We start from the raw sequence: 25,397 nt of genomic DNA on the forward strand, positions 1-25,397 counted from the left end.
ACCCCGAGTTGTCCGAGAGATTTGCATGAAAATATTTGTTAATGGAAATGGATTTACAGCTTACAAGTATGTGTATCTTTTGTTCTTTTTTAATTTTTGGTTCTACTGTTGGTTTTCATTCAGTGTTACTCAAGAAAAAAATGACATAAATAAAAAAAACACAATCTCAACAAAAATATCATTATTTTTTTAAATCTTAACTTCTTGAACAATACAAAAAATAACTAAGAATAAAGTAAAAAATATTCTGAAAAAACATAAATATTAACATGTTTAAATTATTCTCACACAATAATTAATATGTTCACCCCATGGATGAAAAAATCATAAATATTATTATTTATTATTAAAACCCTTATCCGCACCCCAATGGTGCATAGGGCACTGCGTCATATAAACGCAGTGTTATCTTGATGGTTTACACATGAAGGAAAGGTGATCAGCCCTCCGCTTCAGGTACCCAGTTCAGGGTAATATTGAATAAATATGACAGTGAAAAAATCACTTATATTTATTTTACCTCCCTTGGGAATCGAACCCGGGACCTCCAGAACGGTAGCCAAGCGTGCTGACCATTACACTACGGAGGCGGACAATGGATGAAAAAATCATAAATATTAAGAAAGAATATAATTGGAAAAAGTTGTACACTTCACATAACTTAAAGAGATACAAGATTTTAAACATGTAAATAGTTCCATTTTTAATCATAATATTTTGAGTAATTCCAAGTACTAAATTTAGGTTTTCTTCATTTAAGGAGTTATTATCACATGTTTTTGAAAAAAAAAACTCCTCAAACGGAGAAAAATCAGATTTGTGGACAAATATAATAATGTGAATAAAAATAACTAGTTAAATTATAAGCTGTATAAAATAAAATGAAAATGTGTTTTCAGGCGTTTCTTAGTATTTGAAAATAATCCGGGGTTACGATTTTGCATATCGTAGTCGTACGGGAGAAGGTGAACTAGTGCATTTTTTACAAAAATGTGATCATTGACTATTTTATATCTTACTAGCTTAATATTGTTCTGGAAAAATTCCCAAACGATTTTAAACTTGGAAGTATAATATATTGACTTGTTAAAAATTATTAACTGCATTGATGTTTATTTTATTGCCAAGCAAAAGTGATTTAAATGGCCCTCCTGAACATTTTACGTTTTGTTAGTTGGTCAGTTTCTCCTGTACGACTACGATATATCCAAATAAAGGGGTCTCTGGTAAATAAAAGTTTTCTCAATCCAACAGATGTTGTGAATTCATATGTCATGAAATCAATGATTTATCTAGGAGTTTTGGGTAGTGTGGTTGTCAATCATATTTAGAATGGTGAATGTTGCACTTGTGACAGGTTATAAGCCTTGTTAATATCGATATTTCCATATTCTCTTCATCTATGTAGAAATGTCTAATAATAATAAAAATAAAACCCTTATCCGCACCCCAATGGTGCATAGGGCACTGCGTCATATAAAGGCAGTGTTATCTTGATCGTTTACACATGAAGGAAAGGTGATCAGCCCTCCGCTTCAGGTACCAGTCCAGGGTAATATTTAATAAATATTACAGTGAAAAAATCACTCATATTTATTTTTGCCTCCCTTGGGAATCGAACCCGGGTCCTCCAGATCGGTAGCCGAGCGTGCTGACCATTACCATGACGTAATGTCTTAAATGTAAAAAAATAATTCTCAGTGATGAAACCCAAAAAGTATTGGGACACACTCAAAATGTTGTGAATTTACATATTTATTTATATAGAGAATACCCAATTCGGTTGCAAGATACCGTGTAGATATTTGCATACAGGTTCAATGTACACAGACAAATAATGGTACGTTCAGCGATATTAGTCTGGTGATCAGGGCACCTAACGATGAAGGAGCAAGAGCAGGTACTTCCATTACCAACCTTTAGACTTACAACTCAGGAGTGCCTAAATTAAACTGCACAACAAAGGAACATGCTGAAAACAGAAACAGTCCGACAGTGAAGTAAAGGGGCTAAACTGAAATAATTATTTTATTATTCTTTATTTTTAATTTTTATTTTTACTTGTTCGGAAATTGTACAGCTTTACACATAAAAAAAGTATATAATAAAAGATAGTTACATTGAAAATAATAAACATTACATTACATTAACAAAAAATAGTTACATCAATAAAAATAAAGCCAATGAAACAATTCCACATTTATGTTATAATAACTATTAAAAAACAATATTTATATTTTTTTAACATATTTATTTTTAAACGTTTTTTTTATGAGTAATCAAAATTCAAATTATATTTGGTGTCGACAAGTCTAGAACATTACTTATTTTGGTCTTGACTGTAATAATATAAAAAAGAAAATAATAACCTGATTAATTGATTCGGCAGTCACTTTGTGGTAAAATTTATCAATTTTTAATTAATGTTTACTTAGTAAATACCACTATTTCTTAAAATCTACTGTGACCCGTGTTTCGATGCACTCCGCATCATTTTTAAACCAAAACGACGCGGACTGCATAGAAACACGTGTCATAGTAGATTTTAAGAAATAGTGGTATTTACTAAGTAAAACATAAATTTTTTTAAAATAACCAGTTAATATTTTGAAAAAGTTAGAAATATGCATACCCATATAAAAACTGAGCGTTTTATATTTCATAAATACACGCTCTTTATGCAGAATAGAAACTTGATATAATAAGATAGATTAATCTACCGGTAAGGAAAAAACATGAACCATGAAAAAATCAATATATCTGCTTAAAACGCAGTTTATCGGAAATTACCATACTTTATTTTAATATTTTTTTAACGGTTATTGAACTATTTCAATGATGATTTTAAATCAAAAGAATTCCTTTTCAAGTAAACTGATGAAATAATTTAATAATTAGAGTATCATTTTGTGCGGTACAACTGTAGGAGAAAATTTCCTGAAATTCAGGACTTCAATCAGACGTAAACCACAGAGGCGGGGATGTCTTTGGACGGCTCCTTGTCTAGAGAATTAAGATATGAAGCAACCGAAAGACTTTTTAAAACTCCTTAAAATATACTTCAAATATGCGTTAAAAAAACTTTTTATCCACAACTAAAAAAATGAAACTTCCGCGGCAGAATTTGTAGTTTACCACTTAATTAATTTTATAATTTATATTTGAAGCAATAAATAAAATAAAAAATAGTTTAAAAATCACTTTAGTGATTGTTAAACAAAGTTATTTGGTAAGCAAAATGAATTTTAGCTCATTTCAAAATTTTGAAATGCTATAAAATGTCAGTTAGGTATGCGTATTTTTTAAAACTTGCTCGTAACTTTAAATGTATTATAAAACAACAACAAAAAATATTTTTAACTAATAATTTTTTCTCTCCAACGTAAAAACTTTTTTAGAGTAAATAAGAAGAAGCTTATTTCTTTACTCTACCTTAGACGTCAGAACTGCGAAAATTATTTTCTCTTCGGAGTCGTCAAGTACACAAAGATATCAATTTCGTTTTTTTTCGAAAACAGGAATAGGAAATTTCAAAACCATCTTTTGAAGTCAAGAGCCTTATCGGTTTGAGAGACGTAAGGGATATTTACTTGTTAACGTGATATTAAAGCCTACACTTTAAATTTCTTCAGCATCGTATGTATTTCATAGATTCAAGCTTACTACAATACAAAAATGCTGAAAATTTAGTTTCAAAACATTTAATTCAAGTAGTTTTTGATGAAACTTATATTTTGGTTACCATAACTTTTTTTAAAGTTTTTAAATCATTTTTTAACCTTTTATATCATAAATATAATTTTGACCGGTTAACAAGCAAAATGCTTTTTAAGATGAAGTTCTAGATCCGGCATCATGCTTCAAAACTGGCCGACAATAATAAACTAAAAACATAATAAATCAAATTTCATAAGTTATTTTTATGACTTAATTGAAAACATTTTCTTCGTGATACTTTTTCGATTACATTAATGGTTAAAATTTTCAAATTGTTTTCCAGAAACCTTCATGAAATGTATATTTTACATGCTATGAAACGCAAGGGAACATAGTTTAAAAAAAAATCATTAAACTTACATTTTGAATAGTTTTTTGTTTCCAGAATTTTTGGACAAAAAATTTAAATTACTCATATAATATTCACAAATATAAAATTCAGTTATATTCTGAATCTTTAATTTTATAAGGGAAGGATATTAGACTTGTGCTTCAAGTACCAGTACAAAATTTTAGAGTGAATATTTCCAATTTTTTTTACCACACTGTAAATCGAATGCAAGACCTCTTGTACGGCAGCCAAACGAAATCAACAATATACTATGAAGTCAGATTGATACAATGTACATACTTAATTATTGTATAAATATCATAAAATAAAATTATAAAATTATATGTTTGACAGCCAGGAAATGTACCGACTAGCATTATGCGTTTCTCGTTGAATTTGAATAACAGTATTTATTAAATGTGCCATAATTCATCGAATTTCAAATGAAATTTAATTTATTTGTTACTCTAAAAAGTTGTTGAATTTATTTCCAATGTAATCTCTCTGTTAATCTCCATACCATTAAATAAATTCATGTACTCGCATAAAATTATTTCCCTGTAACGAAAATGGATTGTTATTCATTGATTTGTAATCACATTTGGTACTTTTGGTGCGATTAAATAGATATCTACAGTGTCACGATAGTAAATTATGTAATATTAATGAAATAATCTGCGGTTCGTATCAGATTATTCATCGGTTTGCTGGGCAAACGGCCAGAAAATTATTTTAAACGTTAATTCATTTTATTACATGTTCTCTGCAGTCCATGTAATGAGTTTTATTAAAATTGAATAACACTCTCCTTAGCTAATTTATATATCAAATGTAAAAAAAACACATAAATATCACATTCGTTTGAAAATGCCATAACAAGGCCAAACAATTTTCACATAAATATTTTTTGTGTATTTTAACAATAAAATACATTTATTGATTCGGCAGTCACTTTGTGGTAAAACCTATCCATTTTTTAATTAATGTTTTACTAAGTAAAAAGCACTATTTCTTCAAATCTACTATGACACGTGTTTCGATGCATTCTGCATCATTGCATCATTTTCAAATACCGTATGTGAAGCTAAATATTAGAATTGGGTTCTTGAGACGTTGAAGGTTACAGAGGGGGTAAAATTAAGAATTAGCTTGACATACGGTGTTTGAAAATGATGCGGAATGCATAGAAACACGTGTCACAGTAGATTTTAAGAAATAGTGGTATTTACTAAGTACAACATTAATTAAAAATAAAATACAATTTAGTAGACTTAAAATATCAGTTTTCTATTTACATTTAATATATAAATTAAAAAGGAGTTGTTAAAATTTAACGCCAATTCTTTAAGAATACTCTCCTTATCGTTCATCGTTCACTTTGTGTAATAACAGCCGCAAGTTTTCTGTGATGTTTTTATTATCAACTGTTTCTAGTGTGGTATGTTCCAAATAATATACCATTTCGGAATAAATTTTAAATAAATAAAGTGAATTTAAAAAATATATGTTTGAAAAGATTCTTCTTCCTCTTTTTCTAAAGATTATCTTCACCCGTGGTGTATAGGGCACTGTAACGTAGAGAAATTGATCTTTAAACAAAACGCTTGGTCTGTAAACATATAAATGAACGGTGATTAGCCTTGCGATTCTGGTTCCAGTCCAAAGCAATATTAAATAGCTATCAGAGTAGAAAATCACTTACATTTATTTTGACCCCCCTGAAAATCGAACCCGAGGCCTGCATCGCGGTAGCCAAACACGCTTACCTCTACCTCGTGGAGATGGACACATGTAATTAATATTTTTTTCCTATTCTTTACATTTTCTTCTCCTTCTAACCCTTATCCGTACCCAATGGTGCGTAGGAAACTGGATCATATTGATGCACTGTTATCTTGATTGTTACTTACACGAAGGCAAGGTGATCACCCCTGCGCTTCAGGGTCCAGTCTAGGGTAATATGAAATAAATATTAAAGTGTAAAATCAGATAAAAAAAAATTCACCCCTGCCTGGAAATCAAATTTGGGACCTCCAGCATGGTAGCTTATTGCGTTAACCATTACATCACGGAGGTATTAGACTTCATATTTTAAAAGCCTTGTGATGTAATTTTTTTGAAATCCCATTGAATTTAAAACGCGGATTCTCTAATATTCGTCCAAGTTTCTGCGACATTATTCTTTGACAGATTAATAAAAAATAATAACTTTGTACGAGATACATAGGCCATAGGTAATGGATACCCACCCTTAATTAGTTCCTCAAGCCTTCTGGAAAGATGGGACTGAAAAGTTTACAAAGGAAAGAGGACCCGACGCCATCGTGAACGGGTTGAAACGAAAAGGAAAACTTCCCCTTAGACACGGAAGAAAATGGCCGGAACTCCACAGCCTAACTAATAGATAGAAATGCGGTTCCATTAATATTTGAAACTTTCCAACTTATATTCCCAAAGCACATTTGCCGGAAATTACAACTTGGTTTTGGTTTTTATTGTAAATTAATTTCGACATTTTAATTAATATTATTCATGCATATTACAGTCACAATTTTTTTTTTTCATAGATACATGCATTTTTTACTATATGTATTATGACCCTTTAGTTATGGTCTGTGTTGAGCCGAAATATTTATATGTAAAAACAATTTTTTATTATTAACATTTTTTTATTTATAAGATTTTATACATTACGTACAATAGATACAATAACAATTTACAGTTCTATATATAATTACACCTGGACTTATTAATTAATTCATTTTCAACCTTGTCCCTTCCAACGAGAAGCAACCATCGACGAACACTGTTCTTAAAGACATGATCACTACTGGAATTCTTATTGGTTATGAGCAATCCGCCGTAAATAAGTTGTATAAAAAGAATGTAATTTATTTTAATTCCTTTTTACAAAAAATGTACTTAATATTATATGTACACTAGGTTCCCTATAACGCTGAGCTGTGGTTTATTAAAGTTAAATAGAAAAGATGGAAATAAACAAAAAAAACACGTGCAAATTTAAATGTAATCTTGTGAAGAAATTTCAAAGCAATCGATGAATAACTTAAGGAGATTTAAGATTTCGAATAAACGATTTTTTTTAATTTATAAAAGATTAACAAAAACACGCAAGTGTTTAAATACAATGTTATGACGAAATTACAAAGTAAACAGTTGATATCTTTAGGAGATTTAAAATTTTGTGCAAATGAAAAATATATTTAAGATATTAATATAATGTTTTGCAATCTTCTATGTTTTCTTTTCAAAACATTTTTTTTTTCGCCAACCAAATTTTAGAAAAATTTAAGACAAATTTATTTGTTGGAAACATGCGTTGATCTCTATATGTTCAACAATAATCAATCGAAAAATTAATTCAAATTAAAAAATAAACAAGTATAACAAATGTTAAATTAAAATTTATATTTGAAACACTAATTTTATGACTTTCCATTTTATAATTGGAATAAAATTTTGTTTTAAAATGAATATAATTTATTTTTATTGATTTTAAAACAACGTTACATTTAAATTTAACGTTAATTTTTTTTCAGTTTAAAATAAACGAAAAAAATATATATTGATATACATACATATTTCTGATACAGTAACGTTAAATCAGTAGCATCTTATAGTTTTTGCAATCTTAGTTTTCTAACTAACTAACTTTAGTTTTTTTGTTTTACAATAAATATATATAATCTAAATATATGAAACAGAGGAAATGTTTCGCTTAAAAAATAAAATATTTAAATTAATAACATCAAGAGAATAAAATGAGTGTTTATAAAATAAGACAGTCAATTTACATAAAATGGCTTCTGTAAACTGTTCATGAAAATGTATGAGCGATCAATGTGAAAGGGTGAATTAATTAGAAGGCTGCATATAATTGCTGCATTGAAAAGAGGGTAGTATTTTGGGTAACGTTTAATTGTAAGGAGCTTCAAAGTTTACCAAAGGGGATAAATTACTGACCAGCGGTTAGAATTTACCGAGGAGTTGGTAAACTTCAAGATAACGTACATATTATTCATTTATTTATTTAAAATGTACGTAAAATGAAAACTAGCCAAAGTAGTGATATTTCTCTAGTGAAAGCTCTTATCATATTTATGTTTTGTATGGTTAGTATATTTGTACATATTTTATTTATTGTTTCGGCATTAACTTTGTGGTAAGACATGTTACAATGATTAAAGAAAACACTACGTTTTTTACCACTTGAGTTTTATTATAGACTACATGTTTCAGAAGTTAAACTTCCATCATTCAGGTCTGTATAGTATATTATTATACAGACCTGAATGATGGAAGTTTAACTTCTGAAACATGTAGTGTATAATAAAACTTAAGTGGTAAAAAACGAAGTGTTTTCTTTAATCATTATTTGTACATATGTATGTAATATGAAACTTTGAACATTTTTTATTGATCTCTTTGAAATATGTAAAAATTACTTGGATATATCGGGTGTTTTCTTTAGGTGTATACAAATTCAAACTTCCCGCAATAAATTGTGGCATGTTGCACCATTTTGTTGAAACCACAGCATTTAACACATCAATGCCAGTCAACTGAGGTACGAAAAAGTCAATAATCATAGTATGTAGCACTCTCCATTGACCGTTACATTCTGGCCGGCATTGTCTTTAAAAAAATATGGGCCAATAATTCCACCTGCCCATAAATGTGCCCATAAATTTGGTGTGACCAAATAGTGAGATTTAATGGATATAAGGTGTTTATATTTCAAATTATTGAAAATTATTTCTATAAAACATACATGGAATGTTATTTGTGTCAGTAAACCTGTTTCAGAACTTACGCAAACAATACTATAGGATTATTCACATAATCACATGCGTAATTAGTCTATTCGTAGGCGAACATACACTTTTATGCAAAGTGGCCAGTGGTTTTTTCACATATATTATTTTGCTGGTGTAGTTATTCTCCCGAGAAAGAGACTTTATTTATTTATCGATTTTGCATTAACTTTGTGAAAAAACATGATGATTTAAATACAAAAGTAAAATGCTTGTTAAATACCATTTTGAGTTTATTAATGTAAACACGTTTAGTTTAGAGAACTACAGATGTTCCTGAAACTAACCGTGTTTACATTAAAAAATCTCAACAATGGTCTTGTACAACTAATTAATTTTTATATTTAATACACTGGTCCGTCGTAGTATTGGAAACAAAATCTAGCTGAGTGATTACTATACATACTAAAAAAACAACTTTTTCTTTTAAATGTTTGAATATAATGCTAATATTTAAAATATTGAAAATACTTCACGTTTAAGAGAAAGCAATTTTATTAAAACAAAAGCTTTGTTTTATACTCAAATGAATTTATATTTATCAAAATGTTCAAAACACAATTGTATGTAATGTGTATCATCTATATGATAATAAGAATTTTCTCTTAACGTAGGTACTAAGTTTACATGGTACCTACGTTAAGAGAAAATTCTTAACTGGTTTTATTACAAAGCACGTACAGTGTATTTATACTCCTTATTACGAATGCAGTCTATGTCTGCAAAATTTCACTACAATATACGTACTAAATGTGGGCAAATAATATGCATTGGTATAATAAAACGTATCTGAGGCGAAATTACTTCCTAGTCCCGACCTCAAACGGAATTATCCCTAGGCCTACATCTCTCCTATCCTCTACACCCCTGTTACCATTCCATAACTACCCTCACCATTACCCGACCCTCTTCCTCTTATCTGCCCTGCATGAATACCTGCTGACAAAACTGCTTTCATGAAATTCTGGTATTACTTTTGATAGCAATCCATAACAAAGGATCTGAGTCGGAAAAACTTATAGACTAGAAAAAATCAGAAAAATGGATTCGAGAATACGTGTGTTCAGAAGAAGACAGTATAGACGCCTACAAAAAAATTATCCCAAGAAATAATTACCCTTTCTTTTTTGCGGGTGAAAAAATTGATAAAGATATTTCAAGGAAAGTGAATGCTGGAAACAGACTGAATGGTGTACTGAAATTATTTATACTAAATAAATACCTTATGGCGAAAGCTAAACTGGCAGTACACAATGGATGGAGTCACACTCTCCTTATTATTCATCGCTCACTTTGTAAAATACCACTTAAAAAGTCTACGTCATGACTGTCGGTTTCGGAATAACCACCCCAACATACAAGACACAAATAAATAAAGATATTTTATTTTATATTTTAAAAGAATTTTGAACTTTTTAGCATGGTAATTTAAAGCTATCCTTATCATTCATCGTTTACCTTGTGAAATACCACTTAAAAACTCTACTTCACGACTGCCGGTTTCGGAATAACCAAACCATCATTAGGTTAATAATAAAGTGTTGAAGATATTACTGGTACAGAGACATTTAAGTCATAAATTCCAAGCAACATACAATGTTTTCTCTATCCTTAGAACGACTTTTTAATCTGTAAAATAAAATATCGCTATCATTCGAAAAGTGGTTTAGTAGGTAGTATCGCGGGGTATAAATTAAATTCTGTGTTGAAGATATTTCTGGTATGGAAGAAGTATTCAAGTCATAAATAGCAAACAATATGCATAGTACATAGGTACAATGTTTTTTTCCCCGTACTCAAAATGAGAATGTGATTAATGTGTATTTGAAACACATGCACTAAATACTATAAGTAATTCCATCCGCAATGCCGGCTCATTTAGCTAAAAGTTCCCCACCCGGGCTGGCTAGTTACGAGCCGCCACTGGCCGCAGAAGACCGTCTGGCCGCCTATAATTACGAAGGTTTGCGGCGATCACATGCGCGGAACGCAGTGGCGGCCGCGCCGTTGGGAGGCGTAAATTAATTTCTCCAACTAAGGAAATACTCGTACGCTGGAATTGTATCGCCCGGCGCTGGAGCTAAACTGATCTTGGATTAGGGAGAAGTAGTCAAAGGATTATAACCAGATTATTTATGGCACCAAAACCAATTAAAACGATGTAAAATTATTTTTATCTTTATTATATCTTTGCATACAAAATGTGTCGGGTTGTGGTCCTATGGTTAGTGTCGCGGACTCTTGAGTAAGAGTTTCTTGGTTCAAACCCACTCTACCACAATATGATACCTATTTCTAAGCATTAAAAATTGTTTTCCCTGGCATTGTTGTTTTTAAGATTCTATGAAATTAAACTTATTCGAAATGTGAATATTTTATTTTTTTTCCATTTACAACATGAAGACAAATTAAATCTTTTGTATTTATTCGTTGTTTTTTTTTTAATTTGTATTTTATTAATATGTTTTACTGTCCAATTTTCTCCGTTGGTATTTTTTTGTATTTGAAATTTCTTGTTTTTCATTTTAATACTAACCATACAATGTAATGAGCCAAAACACATATATGTAATATATGATATAATGTCATTAAATAAATACATAATCCCTTTGCTTTCAATAAACATGTACAGTACTGACTTATTCTGCTCGAAAAATCGTGTCAAGGAGTTTTTTTGATGTTGAATATAATCCTCTTTTAAATACAAATCTAAACACTAAAAATTATATATTTTTTCATATAAGCATACACCATGTTTAAAAAAATACTATTCAATTCAGAAAACAATTGCTTTATACTCGTATATGAGAAGATACAAAGTAGGTATGTGTAAGTTCAGCGATATCTCATGGACCATAAATTTCTTCTTCAAACCCCAAACTAACTTATCTCTGTAGCACTAATAAGCAACGATTTTGCAGAACGGGGGATCATTAAAATACTATCTTCGAGAAACATTCATTACAGCTCTGTGGAGAACTAGACAGAAGGAATACAGTTTATAAATGACACATTTTCTGCATTATTAAAACGGATCTACCTTTTAAACATTCAGTTGACGTTTTCGAAGAGCACTCTACAGTTTCAGTTGGAATTTATGAGGTAAAAAAATAGAAATATTGTATTCTTTCAAAAAAAAGTTGAAAATATTATTAACATTTATTCCGTTTTATTTGTTTGTGTCCGAGGTTATTAATTTATGAGAAAATGCCCTTTTTATTATATTGTAGATACATACATTACATTTTATAATTTTACATAACCATATTGGTAAATCATGAACGCATGTTAAGTTTTACAAAGAAATATTATTTTTAAGTAAAATAAAAGACTTATCAACTTGTTTTTTATATCTTTTTATTTCGGTTTTAAATTACGAAGAAAACTATGGATTTATCTCTGAATATGTCTATGTTTGACAAGTACCTATATTTATTTATCAAAAAAAAAAATAGCGTCGTTTTCATGCACTCAAAGGGTGCATTTCAATTTACAGTAATTTTGATTGTTTAAAACGATATAATTAAATAATTGGATACACATACATGCACATACAGTGTATGTATGTATATATAAGTGCATGTACTCACAAAAATACATATTTATAAAGATATAAAATTAATAAATTGTATTAAACAACGAAAATCCATCAAATTTATATTTGATTTACAGTATTAATTAGTATTGATAAAGAAGCGGTCAGCTTCGAAACCGGTAGACAGTAGAATTAAGTTAAAATAAAATATTTAACGTGATTTTAAAACAAAGTTACATTTTAATTGTAACAAAAATCCAGTTACACTCCCGTAGAAAAGTAGCGTAGTTGGGTAGATGTCTGACTATGATACAAGGTTCACCAGTTCAACTCCTCAGATTTGATTAGATGAAACTTTTACCAGAAACATTTTTTTACTTATAAGCATGCACTGGCATGGCAATATGGCTGGTTAATATCTTCTCTTTTTAGAAAATAACATAATATTATTTAAATACTGCCCGAAGAGAATAGTACTGAGCAATAAAACAGTTACATACAACCCAACAAACTGACAACCCTTCGTATGACATTTGTCAGTCGTCAGTTCTTTGGCAATGTTTGTAGTAAAGGGGGAATCGTTAATGCTTTTGGCAACTACCAGCGAATAATGTCATTCACTAGCGGCCCACATAAAGCAGTAACCATTTCTTTCTATTACCAAAACTTCCTGCCAGAAGATGAAACAGATTGTGTCAGTTATTTCGTTAGCGAAATGTAAAACGAGATTCACAATCCCAACAAAGAGATTATGAATATATCAACAACAAAAAACTGTTATAACTAAAAAACATAAATATAATTTTATGAAATTCTTCTTTTTTAAAAATAACCCTGAAGTGTTTTTTTTGTTGGTTTTTTTTTTATTTGTTTTTTAAAACTTTTTTTTTTCAAAATAATTTTCCATCATCAAAATATTTATCAGTGTATTATCCGCCTCTATAGTATACTAGTTAAAGCTTTTAGCTACCATACTGAAAGTCCTGGGTTTGATACCAAGGGGGCTGAAACCAAATATGTGCGATATTTTATTCTAATATTTATAACAGAAATAAACGACAGTGAAATACAGAATGGTGCATAGGACATTGGATTAGACTGACGCAATGTTTACTTGACTGTGAACTTTATGAAAATAAAGTGATTACCGACATTATTAATGATGAAATCCTGTCTTTTATTTATAAAATAAAATAAAAAGTATATATTATTACGAATTGTTTTATTATAAATTATAATATAGTCCAACAACATCAAAATGTAAACAAAGTAAATTAATAGGGATGTTATCCTACACTCCTACCTGAACAGCCTTTATTTTCATTTAGTTAACGATCAAGTAAATATTGGGTGGATAAATAACAGTGTCCTATGCACTCGTTGATGCGGGTAAGGATCAGAGTTAGCATCACAGAATATTTATTTTAAAATTCTCTACACAAAGTCAGATCTCGAACTTTGATAAACGAATTTTATATGTTCTAAGTTTTTTCGCTGCCCATCCATACGAAAAATAATGTAACAAATCTCATACTGACATCTTCTACTGAATATTAAGAGTGTTTTAGAAGTTTTTTGGGATCATTTGACTAATCGATAGTTACCTCAATTATTTTCTTAAACTTTGACCCATTTTTCTATTTAATTTTCCATTCTAAAGACTTAAATAAAAAAAATGTTAGTTCAACACCAAACATAAGTTTGTGACTTTCAATATTTGTTTGGTTTAAAAAAAGATTGGAGTTTCTCTACAAATAAAGTATATGATTATACAATGAAAAATAAACATCCTTATTAAAGTCTAGATCTCTAGCGTTCAAATCACAACGCGCTCGGCTACGCTGAGGGCTAAACTACGTATCAGAATTTGACTATTTTAGAAAATGTATTGGAAAAATACTTAAATATTTTTAACTCTTTAACTTTAATCAATTGTCCGCCTCCGTAGTGTAATGGTCAGCACGCTCGGCTACCGTTCTGGAGGTCCCGGGTTCGATTCCCAAGGGGGGTAAAATAAATATAAGTGATTTTTTCACTCTAATATTTATTCAAAATTACCATGGACTGGTACCTGAAGCGGAGGGCTGATCACCTTTCCTTCATGTATAAACGATCAAGATAACACTGCGTTTATATGACACAGTGCCCTATGCACCATTGGGGTGTGGATAAGGGTTCTATTATTTTTAACTTTTAATAGCTCTTTTCATTTCGAAGAAAAAAAAAATTCCATACAATAAACGGTATTTTAAGAAAATAATTAAATTACGTTAAATGTTACCTGGGTCTAGAGAAAATTATGTTGCAATCGAACGTACATTGTGCCTTTAAAACTATTTTTTCCTAATTACTCTCTGGAAAATTTTATATCACGATAAGCTTGATCAGTGGCGTTCTTTAAATAAGAATCGAATTTCAGAATTTAGATCAAACGTACCGGTACGTAGTAGTAACAGAACCTCGAATAATATACCCGTACAATACTTACGCACTTCGCCAAAACGCAAACGTAGGCTCACAATTGTTTACCACTAAACAAACTCAAGTATCCAACCCCTGAATCACAAACAAGACAAACTACCCTTAAAATATTCAAGACGAAACATTATTCAAAATAATGTTTAATAAACTTGATTAACAACCTTACGCTGTTTACTCCGACTTCCGACTAGGCGTTCCGCAGAACATTAAATAAACGTGGAATGGCTATGTGGTACATATCTACATATTATATAATTATATCCGCCTCCAGATGGTATGGAATGGAAGATCTCTGTTATTTCACGATTCGAATTTAAGCTTATTTTCTAAAATCATCAAATATATTTATTCATCTCATTACTATTTGCTTTCATAGCTATGTCGTAATTCGACCGATTTTTCTTGTCCATACATATTCTTCTTCTTCTTACCCTTATCCGCACCCAATGGTGCATAGGGTACTGCATAATATAAACGCAGTGTTACCTTGATCATTAATACATGAAGGAACGGTGACCAGCCCTCCGCTTCAGGTACTAGTCCAGGGTATTGGTAATATGGTAATATTGTAATATTAAAAATCTCTTGTATTTATGTACCCCTCCCTAGGAATCGAACTGGGACCTGCAGAACGGAGCCAACGGGACCTCCGGCCGAGCATGCTGACCACTACGGAGGTGGATATTTGGACAGAATTTTCTCAAACGATGACCCAGTGTAATTCTTTGGTCCAACAGTCGAAATAATAACCGTTTTTAATACGTAAAAATAAATATCTTTGTTTTCAGTCGGGATGTGGTCCAGAGGGTAGTATCGCGGGGTCGAAATTAGATTCTTTATACAACTTGATTTCTATTTTTGAGCTGAAAATGGTATCGTAATTGAATAATAAATATTACAATAATATATTGATCTTCAGATAAATTATGAAAAATAACTGTTTTCTCTAAAAAGAAACTTTAAAACATATTATACATATATTGGTATTATTGCACTATTTTACTTATAAAATATATGCAATTTACTATTTTACCTACAATACTAAAACTTTCGCTCATTAAACTTTAAATTATGAATATTTAAATGCCATCAATTTCAGAAGGTTTTTTGTTACATTGTATTCTAATAATACTTATTTATAGAGGATTTCAATTCATTAATTAACTTTTTTTTAAATACTTTGGTAAAAAACGTCTTAAAGAAGTTCAAATATAAAATAAATAACCATTATTTTACAAGTTTATCTTATTTTCTGTTACTTTTATTATATTGGAAATTCTCTATTTGGCATTTTGCATTGCTCAGGATTGGCGGAAACAATAAAATTGGTCTTTATTACTGCAGGCCTAACCGTGCATGACTTTACTGTTCCTACACATCCGGGAGTAACGTTCGGGGGCGACTCCAAGAAATAAGGACACAACGGAAAACAAAAACAAAGATAATATAAATTTACCGAATTTACTATTTAGAGAAAAATGTTTTAGTGATCTCAGTGGAACGGGACGATAAAAAAACTTCACAGGACGGTTTTTCAATAATAGTTTTACTAATTTGTAATTACTTATTGCATCAAACACTGGATTGTTCGCCTTTCGGGTGATATATTAATATTATAGGTGCATCAAATTGAAATAAAAAATCTTGAGATAATCGACGGGTATGCATGAGGTAATTTTTTTTTCACTCTAATATTTACTCAATATTACCCTGGACTGATATCTGAAGCGGAGGGCTGATCACTTTTCCTTCATGTGTTAACGATCAAGATAACAGTGCTTTATATGATGCAGTGCCCTATGCACCATTGGGATGCGTATAAGGGTTTGAAGAAGAATAATGTATGAGGAGATACATGAATGTAGAAGAGTCGAAGATTGTTTGCAAATTCAGATTGGTGTAGCGTTAAATTCTCTCTGGCTACCCCTACGGAGATGTGGTGTGGTTGTAAGTTAGTTAGTTTTGATATGCCATACAAGCATAAAAAAACCTAACTCTTATCTGCACCCAAAAGACACTGTATCGTATAGAAGCAATGTTATCGTGATTTCGACTGCGAGGGTTCGATTCCACTCAATAGAATTTTTTCTAGTGGTCTGGGTGTTTGTGATGTATTTTTCATATCTATCTACATTCCCTATGCTTCCTATGCTACCTGCAGACAAGCCTGTAATATGGAATATTTGCAAAATATTCCTTAAACACACACACGTGCACACGCACACACGCACACACGCACACACACACACACACACACACACACACACACACACACACACACACACACACACACACACACACACACACACACACAAACGCACGCACACACACGTACAATATCATATTATATAAATATTTATTTACATATAGCTTACATACATATATAAAATATGTAGAACCCAGTCAGGGATCCAAAATGAATAAACTGAAAAAATACTTTATGGGATGATTATTGTGTTAGTGATTAGTTATATTTTCTCATTTTTTTCCTTAAACGTGCGTTTCTTACCTTATGTTTTGTACTTTTTAATGGTTTATATTTTACATTTTGCCCTGTATTTTTTATTTTTTACATTCTTATCTATTTTTCAGTATTGTTAACCTTAATCCCATGTCCCAAAACGAGTAATGGAAATTACTTATCGGGAATATTAAATGTGTGTAATATGTTAAATTAATGATTAAATTAATTTAAATTATTTTAAACTCCGTTTGAATTTCTGTTCCGAACAAATAAATGCCCCTTGGAACGATATGTCACAGGGGCTAAGAATCATGTGTCAGGATTTATATTCATTTTTCAGTATTGTTTGGAATTGTTTGTTCCATATTTTATACAAAAACTAAGAATAATAGCCCTTGTTTTTTTAGTTAGGAATTCTCGTCAATTTCTCAACAAATATTGGAAGAAATACCAAATAAAACTTTTTAGAAGAAAATGGAATTTTAAAAACATGACGAAGAGAAACTTGTTTAAAGTTTTTGCGTTCTAAACAAAAACGATATTTTTCGCAGGGCTGCTATCTGTCACATTTAAATATATTTTAACTGGCACGCATAGTACAACGTAAAACCTGTTTTTTATGTTTAAAATAAGTGTAACATTCGTATTATATAAAAACACAATTAAAAACTTTGATTTAAAAAATCGATTAAAATAAATAATAATAAAAAAGTAAATTCAAAATCAGTATGTACCTACACTTAGTTCTTGGCGATAATATTTGCATGAATTAAAATAATGTTTAAAATTAATAAAATTCTGATTGTGGTTCCGTGGTTAGCGACGCTGACTTAAGTCAAGAGTTTCTGGGTTCCAACCCCCTATACCACGACTTGAATCTTATTTTTAAAAACTGGTTGATTGGGATATATACTTTTGGAGGCTTGTCTGCAAATAAGATAGTAAAGATAGGGAAAGTTAATGTGAAAAATACATCACAAACACCCAGAGTATAATTTTTTCTTCAATTTATTTTGCAATAGGTGAGCGTTCGTGACGTCAATTTCATAGTCAAGCGCCTACTTAACTACGCCTCGGCACCATATACATAAATATATATATATATATATATATATATATATATATATATATATATATATATATATATATATATATATATATATATATATATATATATATATATATATATATATATATATATATATATATATATATATATATATATATATATATATATATATATATATATATATATATATATATATATATATATATATATATATATATATATATATATATATATATATATATATATATATATATATATATATATATATATATATATATATATATATATATATATATATATATATATATATATATATATATATATATATATATATATATATATATATATATATATATATATATATTTATATATATATATATATATATATATATATATATATATTTATATATATATATATATATATATATATATATATATATATATAAATATATATATATATACATATATATATATATAATATATATATATTTATATGTATATATCTATATACATATATATATATATATATATATATATATATATATATATATATATATATATATATATACATACATGTGTGTCTTATGTACTAGTTTTAAATTACATTGGTTAATATTTAAGGTAACACTTTAAATTCATATATTTTTGAAGCAACGCGTTTATTGTGTACAGTTTAATTGCAAAGTTATTTGTTGATTAACGAATTCTAGATAAGTACTGGAGGCTCTATCCGCAATCTACCCCTACCGAGTAGTTCAAAGTTCACCCCTTTACGAGGTATAAAAACTTTATCGACGAATCACTTTAACAAATTCGATCTGTATTAAATCTCAAGAAATAAATCCATAAAAGAAAAAAAAATACATTTATTGAGTCGAGACGGAATAGTTAGCACTTTCTACCAAGTTCAGTGCAGTTCAACTCCCTTGTGAGCTTTTAGTTCGGTACACTTATGCCTTATATCCTCTCCTTCTTCACAAAACTTATTTGGTTCGCTCCTCGTCTGAGTATCGATTGAAGAAATAACTTTATGAAGGCACACGTTTATCTGTTCAAGTAATGTGGAGTCAGTATAAATGGCATACTGATATACATACTGGCATACAAACATGGCAGACTAAATAAAAAAACCTAAAAATAAAAATATATATATATATATATATATATATATATATAAATATATACATATATATATATATATATATATATATATATATATATATATATATATATATATATATATATATATATATATATATATATATATATATATATATATATATATATATATATATATATATATATATATATGTATACATAAATAAATATTAGTGAATATATTGTATGTACATATGTATATATGTACATAAATATAAATCAAAATACTTATGTCTTTAAGTTTGCATGTCCACTATTGTCAAACATTGTTTAAACCCGGACACTAGTCACATTTACAAAAAGTATTTATAAAAATCGAACTATTGCAGTATATTTTAATGATTTGATTAAAATTACGCATTGCGACTAGTCATTGGGTCTATAATTAATTTTTATTTTATTGGATTTTATGAGGTAGGTCGAAAAGAGCGACTGTACTTTTTTAAATGAGAGAAAATAAAAATGGGATAGTCGATACTCTTGATTTAGAAAAAGAAATATTTATTGGTTTGGCGTTTAATTTGTAGAACTCAATTTTAATTTCTGAATTTATTTTTTAATCAAATACAGATTTTTGAGTCTACTAAGTTGTATTTAATATTGTGACAATTGTTTCGCCTAGTTATGGCATTTTCAAACTGTCTGAAAATGAAATAACTAGGCTTAAATGAAACATTCGTTTGAAAATTCCATAACTAGACGAAACAATTGTTATAATATTAATTTTTAAGTGTGTTTTTTATATAAAATACAACTTTTTAGACTCAAAAAATCTGTGATTTGGTTAAAAATTAATTCATAAAAAAATATTTTTAAAAAATCTGCATTCTTGTTTATGCCATTATAATATTTAATGTGAATATCAGTTTCTAAACTGTAATTGAAAAACCATAAATTTTTCATAATATGCATTTGTTTATGACGGTATGGAAAATAACCATAGTAAATATAAATATACGACGATGTAAAACTTGGTCCGTGCACTCGCTTTTATTGAGGCGTAAATCATAATTGCAGTTAGCAGAGAAGCTATCATATTTCTTGTACCTACCATAACCTTATTGCAAGTTGCACATTACACATGGTGCACACTAACTGTCTGACTCTTGACATATTTATACGCAAAAAGGCTTACCAAGGTAACATCAACTCCTATAGTTATTGGAAACAATATTTATATTACTTTCAATAAAATATAATAAATTAATACTGTTAAAACTTTCTCCCATTTCTTTTTATAAAATAAACTTTTATGCTTATATTTTAATATAGCGTTATATACAATAAATACAAAAATAAAAATATCGGGTTGTCGTCACGTGGTCAGTGTCGCGGACTTTTGAGTCAGAGTTTCTAGGTTCAAATCCACTCTACCACAATTATATACTTATTTTTCATAATGAAACACTTAGCCTCACAAAAATAGAATGAAATTCAAGATTTTTGTAAAGAATAAAAACACAAATATTTCTCTTTTAAAAACAATATTTTAAGAAAAAACAGTTATTCGGTTCATTGAAAATATTAATTAAAAGACTTACAATACATCTTAACGAACAGTAATGCTTCACTTTTATTATCAATATTAATAACATGTATGTACCATATATGTATGGAAAAAATATCAATGGGTTATTAAAAGTATTATAATGTATATTATAATATATATTTTTTATAATGTTTTATAAAAAGATAACAATTAATAATTTATATATTTCAAATGACATTTCGTACTGACATGATATAAAAAAATATATTTATGGCAAGTAACATATTTTTTAACTAAAGCGTTTATATTTTGTAAAGCATTGATAAGTTTGTGGGATGGTAATAAAACGCTATCCTTATCATTCATTGTTCACTTTGTGTAATACCACTTTTATAAACACTTGTTCGTGACTATCGGTTTCGAAAAATCATTCCATCGTCAGGTCATTAAAATAAGCGTATATTATTGTGTTTCAGATTCCAACCGGCAGATGAAAAAATGGCGCATGTGAAGGACAGTATCGACTCAAGTGTATAGATTAAATAAAAGTTTTTTTTGTGACCTGATCTTAACAAGAAGACAAGATGGCTGTCTATCCTCAGAAGATACTGGTCTGGAGATTGCTCATCGCTACAACTATCCTGTCCTTCTCTGCAGCAGTCCAGATAGTCATAGAGCCGTTGCCAGAAGGTAGGATATTATTTTACATTTCATATTTTTAATTTTCAGGGTCGGTTATCACTTGAACTTCTATACGATACTGCAAAGAAAGAAAAAGAAGAAGAGTAATACAAATAATACACCAAAAATGTGGATTTTAAAATTTATCAGACTTAATGGTATCTGATTTTCTGATAAAAAAAAATTAAATCGTTACGCCTTTGTATTTTATGCATGCAATCTACATAACAATATGTTATCACTTTTGTCTGAAAACGGAGTAACTCGGAATAAAAAGTAACATTATTTTATTTTTATTACATTACTTATTATATTTTGTATGCTCCTCTTATATCTCTTACTGTGTATTGTTATTAAAATTTTATTTGTTTTTTATAGCTAAAATCACTCGGAAACTAGTGGAGGCTTAAAAAAAAGGCGTTACCTTTTTATATATTTTTTGATATTAAAAACTCAAATATATATTTTTAAATAACTTGAGAGTTAAGGTTGAAAGTAAAAAACACGGGACATTATTTCAATCGTGCGCAATAATGTATAATTAGATTTCTAGATTTGGAATAATTTATTCACATAAAACTACGGTTTTCATAAAAATCTAGTTGGAAAATCAACCCGTAAAAAAACATCACTGAAAAAAAACACAATGAATTTATAAACTTGATATTCTTATTTATACATATACACGTTTATCAAATAGGATTTAAAAATAACAAAGTAATGAAAGAACCTTTCGAAGTTTTGTAATGAATACTCTTTTTAAAATAATTAGGTTGATGCCTCATAATTAAAAAGATCGCATTTTTTCAATAATTAAAAGACTTCCTCTTGGAAAAAAGTCATTAGGTACGGCAACACTTAGTTCAAAGGCCTTAGAAATGTTTTCCAATTAACGAGGAAAAGTTTATTTTCTCCTTTCTTTTAATCTTAAATGTTTGATTTGGAAAGAAGTTAAAACAAATCACACTTTTTTGGATGTGATATAATTTTTTTTATAATAAACGGTAAATAAACTTATTTTATTTATAAAAAGTCTAAATTGATGTTATTTGTGTATTATTTTATTAAATAATCGTATTTATTTTATAAATATCTCTTTTATATTCATGACTAGTTTTTTTTAAATTATTTATTTGGCAGTATAAATAATTAAATAATAATAATAATAATAGAGGTAAAATAACTGTGAACGAACTGTTATTTCGATATCTACAGAATTATTAATTTATAAACTTTATAATTTAAGTTTTGCTTACTAAATAGCAATATGGATTTTAAGAAATAGTGGTTTTCAATAAGTAAAGCTTGTATTAAAAATTAAAAGATTTATTACAAAGTCACTGCAAAAACATTGTATAAAATAATTTATATAAAGTTCATTTACTTTCCTTTTTCTAGATATAACGAATACATTTTTTTTAATTATTCAAATAATTTTGCCCAGTTTGAAAAGGAAGAATGCATTTTATGTGTCGAGTCATTGTAAAGTTGCTTAAAAAAGCTCCAGAGAGAAGTTTTGTGGTACCTATTTTCGATAAAAGGAAGCTGTTTGCGACACGTAGTCGGTGTACCGTTAATTACTGCGGTTTCTTACTTTCGAAAGCTTTTCGATCGTCCTGGTCTCGGCCAATTCTAGGGCTTTAAAGCTCAAAGGCGAGCACTTTAGCTACCAACTGCAGCGAAGGCTTCAATATGCTATAGATATATAGTTAATCTCATTCATTAATGGTTTATATCAAATTACTTAGTTTAAGGAGAGCATTATGTTTAATACAAAATTACGTTTTTTATTGTATTCGATCACATGTATCGCTTCAGGTACCAGTCCAGGGTAATATTGGATAAATATAAAAGTGAAAAAATCACTTATATTTTTTTGACCCCCCCTGGGGATCGAGGCTAAGCGTATTGACCATTTCAGAAAGTTTTAAATTGTTAAATATACACTACTTGCTTTAAGAAAAAACAAATATATTTAGTCATAAAATACTGAAACACATCCTAATTTTCAACTTATTTTGTATTTTGTATTCTTCTTATGAATTTCAATGACAACATAAAATGAACAAAATTACAATAGTTATGTCATTTTCCATTTAAATGTATAATAAAAGGCATCATTTTTCGAAAGCGATTACTGAATTTGAATGCTGCCCTAATTTTCTTTGAAAAGGTATTTTTGAGATATAAAATGATAACATTTTTAGACGTGGCCAACAAAACAAAATCTTCTAAGGCCAGAGTGTCTTTGATTTTCATATAATTAGTTTTTCTACTTCACCGCTTTCATTATTTTCATCCCCGTACATTGTCTCGAAAATCTTCTGAATTTCAGTTGTTCCCAGAATTTCCGCAAGCTGGAAAAAATACGAAGCATGATTAACGTCCTTTGCTCTTTCAATAAAAAGAGCTTTGAATTTTGTGATTGCTTCTTGGGTTTTCATGTTTTGCTAAAAAAAATCCGTTAAAGGAAACAATATAATTATATTTTCTTTCAAATAAAACCTTCGAAATTTATTTAGGCACACTTCAAAAATTATTTTCATCTTTCATGTACATTATTTTTCATTGTACAATATAATCTTTTATAATAAATATAATATAAAATATGGAAGTCTGGGCATTCACGGGCCTGACGATCTTCATAGGCTGGTTTCACTATTTTCATAGTGATCACTTTACACACGTGTAACATTCACCAATTCTACCCAATATTGACAACCACACTACTAATGTTCTTGGAAGTTCTACATATATATGAACCAATTTGGAAACATTGTTCTTGAATCACTAGAACTTCACTAGAGACATCTATTGGTGAGATGAAAATAAACTTTTTATTGAGCAGAAACTCTTTTATTAGTATGGAAAAAGAAAAGATTAACTTCGAAACCGAAAGACGTTATGATTTTGTTAAAATAAAATATTTATAGTGATTTTAGAACAAAATTATATTTTACTTTACACTTTATATATTAAAACCATTGATAACTTTGTGGTATGGTAAAAAAAACACTCTCCTTATCATTTATTGTTCGCTTTGTGTATACCACTTTTATAAACACTTATTCGCTACTACCGGTTTCGGAACAATCATTCCATTCATCAGGTTATTCAAATTAAATTATTACTATATGACATTTGTAGAAAAATACATTTTTGAAAGAGATAAAGAAGACAAGACCAGAAGACGAGATGATCCAAAGTGGGAACATTTTAAAAAGTGGACTTGAAGTTAAATTTGGTTGGTTATTTATTATGGATAAGATTTATTTATTGATTGCTTTACTTATTTTTTATTTTTCAAGATTATCTTAACAATTACCAGTTTTATTTACATTTAAAATTTATTTACCCGTTGATTTATTAAAATTATGGTCTTCAGATATAAGGTGATCAACATATTCCGAAAAATTATTATTATTAAGGCACCTTCGATGTTCTTTAATTCTGATATCGAGTTTACGCGATATTTTTCCTATGTAAAAGGCTGGACAATTACACAAAGTGAACAATGAATGATAAGGAGAGTGTTTTTTTTACTAAAGCACAATGTTATCAATGCTTTTAATATACAAAATATAAAATAAAATATGATTAAAGTCTTTTATTTATTGTTTCGGCATTAACTTTGTGG

The 25,397-nt window shown here is 28.8% G+C and overlaps 1 protein-coding gene and 1 long non-coding RNA gene across 2 annotated transcripts in view; both read left to right on the plus strand.

Moving 5' to 3' along the window:
* Positions 1-21,690, plus strand: part of LOC148310533 (uncharacterized) — a 238,427-nt gene extending 216,737 nt beyond the window's left edge. Inside the window, exon 5 of the long non-coding RNA XR_015837387.1 lies at positions 21,556-21,690. This is a non-coding gene — a long non-coding RNA (uncharacterized LOC148310533). The remainder of the gene's footprint in view (positions 1-21,555) is intronic.
* The window catches only part of Sema2a (Semaphorin 2a), a 312,654-nt gene continuing 308,841 nt past the window's right edge, over positions 21,585-25,397 (plus strand). The window contains exon 1 of the mRNA XM_088258309.1: positions 21,585-21,769. Within this exon, the coding sequence (XP_088114435.1) occupies positions 21,664-21,769 (106 nt within the window). The 5' untranslated portion in view covers positions 21,585-21,663. The remainder of the gene's footprint in view (positions 21,770-25,397) is intronic.

The sequence above is a fragment of the Brachycentrus maculatus genome, unplaced genomic scaffold, assembly GCF_059751285.1.
Source record: "Brachycentrus maculatus isolate JH-2025_06_01 unplaced genomic scaffold, ASM5975128v1 h1tg000092l, whole genome shotgun sequence".
NCBI lineage: Eukaryota > Metazoa > Arthropoda > Insecta > Trichoptera > Brachycentridae > Brachycentrus > Brachycentrus maculatus.